General features: G+C 39.3%; 1 protein-coding gene across 3 annotated transcripts in view; it reads left to right on the plus strand.

The window, feature by feature from the left end:
* Nucleotides 1-9,264, plus strand: part of LOC121457953 (interferon-induced very large GTPase 1-like) — a 32,237-nt gene extending 22,973 nt beyond the window's left edge. For 2 of the 3 annotated variants that reach the window (XM_041667047.1, XM_041667046.1), the window contains one exon: nucleotides 2,106-9,264. In XM_041667047.1, coding sequence (XP_041522981.1) covers nucleotides 2,110-9,210 — 7,101 coding nt within the window. In that variant the 5' untranslated portion in view covers nucleotides 2,106-2,109 and the 3' untranslated portion in view covers nucleotides 9,211-9,264. Of the gene's footprint in view, nucleotides 1-1,477; nucleotides 1,538-2,105 lie in introns of all 3 variants that reach the window. The other variant, XM_041667048.1, reaches the window with a different exon arrangement.
* The last annotated feature ends 481 nt before the right edge of the window (nucleotides 9,265-9,745 follow it).

A 9,745-nucleotide genomic window follows, 5' to 3' on the forward strand; every position in this document is an offset into this window, starting at 1 on the left:
CGGAATAACAGGAAATCCTGCTAGGAATGTGGAAGATAATAGTCTTGAGAAAAATGCGAACTATGGAGCTCCAAGTCAAGAAGTTTCAAAAAGGAGAACATTAGTAAGTGGGCTAGAGACAATTCTTATAATGTACTAGAGAAGAGTGTAGCTACAGTCTGCCCTTGTCCTAAGAATCTTCCTGAAACCAAAGTGAAACGTATTGAGGCAATTTCATCAGCAGGTAAAAGTTCAAGAGTACCTGATATTGGTGTTGCTGTGTTGTTATTAATGATCATTCTTATGCTGGTCTACAATGAAAAAAAAAACAAGAAGGTAAAAAGCAATACAAGATGTACAATTTGAAGTGAAAATGAACACATGAGAATTTAATGTTATAGCCTTGGCTTGTGTTGACAGAGGTGGAAAATGTAAAGAAATGCCTGATCCAAATGGAACAAAAAGGGGTGACCAGAAGGCAGGACAAAAAATTAAAAATCCAAATTGGGGAGGGGGACTAAGGAAATTTCCTTCTCACAAAGAACAACAACAAATCAAAGCCTCTACCAATGTGAATTAAGAATGCAAGAATTCACCCCAAGTTGGAAATCAAACTTGGAAATGTTGTCCACCAGGTTGGGGCTTTAGAATCATGGAGGATATAGGAACAAATGGGCTGTAGAACAATTCTGCAAGGACTGGAGAGCCTTGTAGGCATGTAGCAAGAAAATCTTAGCAACATGGAGATTCTGAAAGGGCACTGTGTATAACTGTAAAAGTGGTGCTTAAGTTGAGTAAAAGACCTCTAGATGTTGGAGATGCAAGATGTGTGGAATATTTGACAAGGAGAGCCAGAGATTAACAGTAGTGCTGAGACAGAGATGTGTGTTGTCACCAGCAAAGCTAGAAGAATGAAGCTATCAAACATCTACCATTTGACATGGAGCTATGGAATTTGCAGTGTGTGCTGTTGTATTTTGGTCTTACATTGGTCCAGTATTCTCCCACTCTGCTGCCTGTCCTCCTCTATGGAATGGTATTTCTATTCTTTGCCCTTAGAAGTTGGAAGCATGTAATTTGCTTTGTGATTTTACAGAGTTACAATTCAGAAATTGTCTTCAGTCCCAGAAGAATCTTTTGAACTTGTATTTTTAAACAGTGCTGGGAATTAAAGATGATGAGACCATTTGAAATTATATTAAATATTTTACATTATATATTTATGGGACTGGAAGTATAAAACAGTGGTTTAAATGAAAATGATACCCATAGGCTCATATTTGAATGTTTGTGCCACAGTGGTGGAAATTCTTGAGAAGAATTGGCTATTTTGGACTTGTTAGAGAAGGTTTGTCACTAGGTATGAGCTTGGAGGTTTCAAAACATCCCAACCGTTTCCATTCCCTATCCCTCTCTCTTTATTGTGGTTTTGTTTTAAGACAAGAGCTCTCATCAACTGTTCGAGAACCATGCCTTCCTGACTACTATCATCCTCCAGGCCATGATGGGGACAAACTCTAACCATGTGACATCACAAGACCCAAATTAGACATTTTTAGTAAGTTGCCTTGATTATGGTATTTTATCACATCAATAGAAATATTCTAACACAATATCCTAGGGCAAGAGAAGATGTTAGAAGCAAGTGACCAAGCATAAAACAGAAATTCATTTATAATGTTTAGAGACCAACACAATATTACATAATTTGATTTGTATTTAGGAAAATATAAATTGAAATAGTCCACATAGTTTTTATAGAAACAAATACAGAAATGTTAATTAGGATAAGGAAATTACTTTTTTGTCAAATAAAATGTTGGTTGTCATCTAATAATGTTATCAAATTTAACCATCAGTGGTTTTGGCTCCAGTCAATGTAGAAGGAAATAAATATTTGAAGCCGATCTATTAGATTGAACCTCTTAATAGCAGCTAGAAATATAAATTATTTACAGTAAACAGAAAATGACAGGACAAAAGTTTTAAATAAACATAAATTAGGCAATTAGAAGAAAGCATGAGAAGCATTCAACACCAGCCTCCTAAAAACACTTAAATTTGGGTCATATGAATCAGATGTCTTACATTTGGACATAGACTAAATAGGTATCTATTCTTCACAGAGCCATGGCAACAACAAAGCGTGTTCAGTCAAGAAGCAGAAGGCAGCTAGATCTCCAGGAGATGCTGACAGAAGTGGGGTTGTCTGTTGACTCCTGGTTGCATAAGCTTCGGGAAGACCTGGGTGTGACCTGTGCCATGGACTTACTATATTTAGAAGAAAAAGACCTCCAGAAGCTGAAGTCTCAGACACAGCACACATGGGAAGAAAAGGCTCTGGAGAAGCTGCTTGACCTCTCACAGCTAAACAGTGTTGCAGAGTTCCAGGAGACTTCAGGGGAGATGATAGAGAGCAGACAGCAGCAGGCAGGACAGGCACTGCAGGAACTGAGGGCCTTACAGTCAGAAGGGAAGCACAGAGAAGACGAAGAAGTTAAGAAAAAGGAAGCAGAGCTGAGACAAGCAATGGAGATTCCTGAAGAGTGCTGGCCAAGGCCGGAAGTACCCATAAAAGATGTCACTAAAGCAATGGAAAGACATCTCAACCATATGGAGCAAAAACTTTCCTACAGTGGAAACCTCCCAGATAGGGATCTAGTAAAATGGGCATCTGGAGGGCTGGCTCTGCAGGGAATTTATAAGACAAGCAAGGGAAAGGACCAATTAGCAAAGAGAGAAGAGCTACTAAGGGTCCCCAAAGAATTCTTTCTCTTTGGACCTGAACAAGGAAAAATGATGGACACAAAAGAATTCATGTCTTCTCAAGCAGAATCTCTCTTCACCAAAACAGTGAAGCTGGGATTTAGAACAATGATATCAGGCAAGGGTGAACACTTGGGATTTAGTCAAGAATGTGGTAAAGATCAAAGCAAACAATCTGAATCTGAGGACACACAGCAATCAAATTCAGAGCACTCTTATTTCTCTTCAGTTAAGTACAGGTACATGCCACTAGCCTCCTTCCACTTTCGAAGTGATCAGCTCCAGCTCTCTGAGGCTGCGCTCAAGGAACTGAAAATTATTGAGGAACAACTGGAACATACTGATGGACCAGACAGATTCCTACTACTGAGAAACAGTACTGAAAACTTTTTCAACAGATTTGGCTCTCATGCTAATCAAGGTCCTTTGCATCTTGGGGGAATTTACTGCTGGAAGGCCATTTCAGAGGGTTTCCAAAGTGATCAGCTAGATTTTGTGAAGCAGTGGACAGCAGAGGCTTTAGATTGTTACATAACAGAGAACTCCAGTGGCTTTGAAGGTCAATTTGAGGCAAGCATGAAAATGTCAGATTCACATAATGTAAGATCATGCCAGAATACACCTAATCACCAGCTCCAAATAAACGTCCAATTATCTGTGTCCAAGATAGGTGGACCATCAGAAGCAAATGAAATTTTCCAGTGGACAGCTGGTCTACTTGCCAACAACAAAACATGGTCTGTTATTGATAAGGGAATTAGGCTGGTGCCTGTTTGGAGCATCATCCTCAGGAGTCACAAAAGTGATTTTAAGGACCCTTTTCAGGTGGCTCAATGCCTAAAAGAAAACTATGCTGTGCTGTCTGGCCTTCCTACTCAGATTCAGGATGAAGAATTTTTCAGTATAATCCAAGAAACTAGACTTTTACAAAAGAATATTAAATTCCATGCAGGTTATGAAGGTTATGAGAAACTTAGGAAAGTGATAGATGGTTGTGTGTACAAATTGACAGACTTTCTGAAGGCCCCATCTAGCATGGAGTGGATACACCAGTTAGAATCAGAGGGAGAACAAGAAAAAATCACCTCGTTTTCTGAATTTCTTCAGACATTAAAGGAAATACAAAAAAACCTAGAAAGGAGTATGAAAAAGAAATTTCCACAAACAGTGGAAGAAGCTCAAAGAAAAGCCACATGTAAAGTCACCACAGCGTTTGGTACCTTCCTGAACTACCTTAGAGAAACAGAGCAGCCTGACCTACAGTTGCTACTAATCTCTATTGCAGCTGGGTCAGGCAATGTGCTGGAAAGCCATGTTTTCCAGGCTTTCCTGGGATGTGCTGGGTTAAACTTCCTCCTGGATGAAGTTCAAACTGCCCTACACATTTATCAGGAGCTCAAAACTATCTACCCAGATGGAGCACAGGCATTCCTAGTGCTGAAAACTCTGACAAGCACAGTTGGAAACACACGCATTTCTCTAGAAGAGAAAACAGAATGCTTAGCATTAATAAGGCAGCATATAGAACAGCTGTTGTCTCCGAAAGTTCCAAATGTCCTCACAAAATCTGGAACAGATCCTGATTCCAAGAATCAGGAGACTGACATGAGATTACACACTGATGGGAATTATAAACACATCTCTCCTTTGAGGATGGATGAAGTAAAAGAACAATTGCAGTGGCTCAACCATGAAAACAAAGAGACTTTTAACAAGCAACATGATGAAAACAGCACAGAGGAAATGATAGAAAAAGGACCTTTCTTAGGCTTACTACAACGTTTAGGCCTAGAACATCACTACCCAAAAATGATGAGCAAAGCTGACTTCCATCTGATCTGCAAGATTTCTGTACACAACTCCCAACCAGCATCTGAACAGGAACTTCCCTTCTATTTCCTACAAAAGCTAATGATGCTAGACTGTGGGTTCAGACATCTGATTCTCAAAAAGGCTGAAAATGATGAACCTGAAAATTTAGTAGGCCCCTGTTATGAGGAAATTGATACTTTTGATCCATTCGAAGACTTGTCTGATGACAGAGATGAACCTATTGATCCTCAAGACACAGAGTCCCAGCGACGCATTCACCCAATGGACATCCAGATGGCCATTTTTCACTGTGCAGATGATCTTGCCAGGCAATACATTTTGTCCAAACTTTCCATTTGTCAGTTTGCACTCCCCCTTGTGGTGCCAAATCCCAGCACTTCTCAGTTAGAATTCTCTCTCTGGTCTCTCAGACAAATCAGGAGAAGTTGGCAAGAGTCAAGTAAATCACCACAGGACAAGAGCTACAGTCACAGGAATCAGCAGATGTGCCGTGTCTCTACCCCCATCGTGTCCTTCATTAGAGTTGGAAATGGCTTCTCTGCTTCCAAATCTCAGACCATAAACTCTCTTCTCCATAAACGTAAATACGATGTGTTTTTTCACAGGCACTGCAGAGGAAGTAGCAAATATTGTCTCCTGATGGAAGGAGTGGTGGAGATCTCCTGGTTCTGTCCTGGGGGTCAAGGTGAGGACACATTTGATAAGTGTGTGGCCTTTACCAATCTTCATGGAGATGCCAAGGACCATAGGCAACAACTCAGCTTCCTGAAGGATATCTCGTCTGTCATTGTGGTCCTCATGTCATCTTCTGATGGCAATAAAGAAAACCAGGATATTGTCAGACACTTGAGTCAGTCTTCAATACCTCTATTGTGTTTGTTGGATGATAAAAAAATTGTCTCAGTCAATAATTCTGGTAGAAGAGTAAGAATTGGCATCAGGGATAGAAATGAGGCAGAATTAACAGAAGAACTCACAAATGCCATAAAACATTTATTAAAATATTCTAATACTTCTTTGAGCTTAGAAGATTGTTCACAGATGGCTCGAAAACAAGGATTCCTGGTTGATGAAGACCAGAAAGACTGCAAGAAAGCTAAAGAAAAGGCTGAGATTATAATGACCCTACTAGCAAAACAGACATTATCAAAGATAAAAGAAAACTTACTACCACTTCAGGGAAAACTCTGGCACATTTGGTGTAAGAAGGACAAAGAACTCTATCATCTGACAGAAAAAGGAAATCGGAGTATTGAACAACATAAAAGTGATATTGAGGGAGAGAAACAAAAAATCCGCATTCAACAATTAGAAAAGGCCTTTCCTCTCAGTGATGTAATGTGCTCTTTCCTTAAAACTCTTCAAGAAAATGCAGAAACTCCTTCTAAAGAGTACATCTTGACCTGGTTGAGTCTGCTTTTATATAACATAACTAAAGATCATTTAGATAAATTACAGGAGAAACAAAGGTCTTTGTGGTCATTGGAACAAACAGAAGGACATAGAAAGCATGAAAGTAACTTCTTGATTGACCAGCAGAATCAGATAGAAGCCATCACCACAGAGATATATGACTGTACATTTGGCATTGAGCACCTACTCCGAGAAGTTGCCCAGATCTATGAAGCTCTAGAAGACACTTCCTCCCTTAGAGATTGCCTTTCTCTCTGCCTCCCCCAGATTGCTGCAGACCTGATGGTAGCTGGTCTTCCCATTGAGCTGATGGATGGGGATGCTTCATATGTGCCTCTAAAATGGGTGGCAGCTGTTTTTGACAAGCTCTCAGAGACGCTTGGAGACAAAAGGTTGTTTGTTCTCTCTATCCTTGGACTGCAGAGCTCAGGGAAGTCCACCCTACTAAATGCACTTTTTGGGCTGCAGTTCACAGCCAGTGCAGGCAGGTGCACCAAGGGGGCCTACATGCAGCTCCTGAAGGTGGAAGAGACATTCACAGATGAACTTGGCATTGATTTTGTGCTCGTTGTAGACACAGAAGGACTTCGGGCTCCAGAACTCAAAAACAAATCCCAGAACTGGGACAATGAGATGGCAACATTCGTTACTGGTCTTGGAAACTTGACTTTGATCAATATATTTGGGGAGAATCCAGCAGAGATGCAGGATGTCCTACAAATAGTTGTCCAGGCTTTTCTCAGAATGAAACAAGTGAAAATCTCCCCAAGTTGCATTTTTGTCCATCAGAATGTGGGAGAAATTACAGCTAAAGACCAAACTGTGGAAGGACGAAGGAGACTGGAACAGAGACTGGATGAAATGACAGCATTAGCTGCTGATGTGGAAGAGTGCTCAGACATAACCCGCTTCAGTGATGTAATAAAATTTAATGTTAAGAATCATGTCTACTACTTTGCTCACCTCTGGGATGGCAACCCCCCAATGGCCTCTCCCAATCCTTATTATAGCTACAATGTCCAGGAATTGAAGAGTGTGATTCTTCAGACTGCCCAGCAGGAATCCAGGAGAAGTATCATGAAAATCTCAGATGTAAAATTTCGAGTTCAAGATTTGTGGAAAGCCCTGGTCAGTGAGAATTTCATTTTCAATTTCAGAAACACTAAGGAAGTCATAGCCATGAGCAAACTGGAAACTATATATAATCACTGGACCTGGGAGTTGAGGAGCCATGTGCTGGAATTACAAAACCAGTTGAACAATCAGATTCAGAATTCAAAAATAAAGACAATCACAACCAATACACTAGAGGGTCCACTTCACAGAAAATATGAAACCATCAAGAAAGAATTTGACAAGTATTTTGAAGAAGACCCAGATAGTGAAACATTGGTCCAATGGAAAGCTTATTTTGAACAGAAGCTGCAAATGCTTAACGAATTACTTATTTCAGACACCAGAAAGAAAGGCAATGAGCTTCTCAGTCTTAAACAAAGTCAAGAAAGACTAGATAACCAAGTGTCACAATATGAAAATGAACTGTTAGAGAGGAGCCGAGAGTTGGCTTTAAGTGTGAAGGGTAAAGCATTCAGTGAGGAAGAGTTACATGAGAAATTCGATCAACTTTGGACAAATTGGATCTCCAATGTGACTCCAAATGTTCCTCTTGTGACAGATCCTAACATTGATTTGGATTCTGAAAATATCCTTCTGGAGCATTTCAAGAAAGAGAAAAATATTATAGAAAAATTAAAAAGGGACTTTGGAGATATGTTTGAAATCAACTATGACAAACATATCCAAATGAAAAAACAACATGGTTCAATCCCCACGAATTTAGAAACATTTCATAAAGAATCCATTAAAAATGTTACTCATAATATTGATTTAAGAGTTGATGAAACAATTAAAAACATTTGCAAGCAACAGTGTGGTTACAGTCAGAATGATTTTCATGAAATCTTGAGGATTATAGAAAATGAAATGAAATCTGTGCCCCCTGAGGAAGAATACACGTTTACCAGAGACTATGCAATCGACTTATCCTTGTGCTTATTCCAGAAAGCATCAAAGATTTTCAAGGAAATGCATGAGGCATTCAAGATTGCAAATGATCCTGTGAACTATATGAAGAGAAAGAAAGATGATTTCTTTACGAGTTTTAAGATGCGCTGCCAAGGTACAGCCTCCATCACATCCTTTGTTGACTTTCTTTGGCGTAAGCTCACTCCTGCTGTTTCTTCTACCATATGGGGGGAAATGGGTCGTAAAGTAAGTAGGGACATGAATTCCACCTGCCCTGCATTCAATGGAAACAGGTCTAACCTGGAGAAGCACATTCTCATTTCTCTGGCAGAAGAAGAAAATTTTGAGAAGTATTGGGATTACATTCATCATCCAGAACAATTTTTTAGGGACTACATTAGAGACCACATTGTAAGGTACTGTTCAGAAAAAGAAAGTGAAAAATTAAAGACTTTTTTAAAAACAAGTTTAGAAGACATCAAAAATGCCATCCTCTCTGCTGTTCAAAATGCCACAGAAGTAACTAAAAATGAAAGCAGCACTGCTTCTCGCTGGTTGGATTTGTTCTGTGATCACCTAGGGAGCAACCTGATCTTTCCAAGGAGAGACCTGATAAGCATAGAGCACCTGGAAATAAATGATACTGAGTTTCTCAAAGAATCCATGAGTGCAGCTTTGGATCCTGCACTGAGGAAAGTCAAAGAGGACTGCTCAAGTAAGCCCACAGATAAAATGATTCCTGACATTGAGAAAATTCTCTCTGACCAGCTCTGTGGCTGCTGGAAGCAGTGTCCTTTCTGTAAAGCAGTTTGTACCAACACCATTCCCGAACATGAAGGAGATCACAGTGTGTCACTCCACCGTCCTCAGGCTGTACGTGGAGCTAAATGGAAAAAAACAGAGGACTTTGTCATTGAATTCTGTACTAGTTTAGTAGCAAGTGATTATCCTTTTTTTGTAAATGACTTGCAATATTCATACAAAAGATATCGAGAAGCAGGAGATAACTATGCCAGGTGGAGCATCACTCCAGACTCATCTCCCCAGCCATACTGGAAATGGTTTGTCTGCCGCTTTAAAACAGAGCTAGAAAACAAATACGGCAAAAAGTTCCTTGAAAAAGGAACAATACCAGATTCATGGTTCAAAATCACAAAGCAAGAAGTACTCGATGACTTAAAAAGTCACAATTAGAATACTAGTAGTTCCACAGAAATTTCAAATTAATCAAGGGACCCTAATATCGATTTAGGAACTACATTCAATATTCTACCTTATAAATGAAAAAAGTAACCATTAACAAGTTACTATTTCCATACTAGATGATTTTCTACTAAGATTTTTGTACTGTGGTTATTATTCCTGCTTGAAATATAATGTATTATATATATGAATATATGAATAGACCAATATCCTATCAATAGTTTATTTCATAGTTTATATTCTGAATGTTTCTTTAAACATATAGTGTACTCATGGGAAGTTATTTTATTAGACAAATATTCTAGCCTTTCAGGCTGCCACCAATCTTTAGATACACTGATGGGAAATGCAGTCGAGATACTTGTCTGAGGAAAAGCCTTTAAGTCGATTTTTCCCTCTCTCAAATAATAAGAAAACCTTTTTGACTTCGGTGTAACAATCTTCCTTGAGATACGAGGATCCCAAAGCAGAGTAAATTAAGAAGCTTCTGTTCTTCAAAGTAGTTAAGCAGGTTTGATCAGGACAA

This window comes from Microtus oregoni, unplaced genomic scaffold (genome assembly GCF_018167655.1).
Source record: "Microtus oregoni isolate MIOR12 unplaced genomic scaffold, Mior012 000016F_ref0000370, whole genome shotgun sequence".
In the NCBI taxonomy this organism is placed as follows: domain Eukaryota; kingdom Metazoa; phylum Chordata; class Mammalia; order Rodentia; family Cricetidae; genus Microtus; species Microtus oregoni.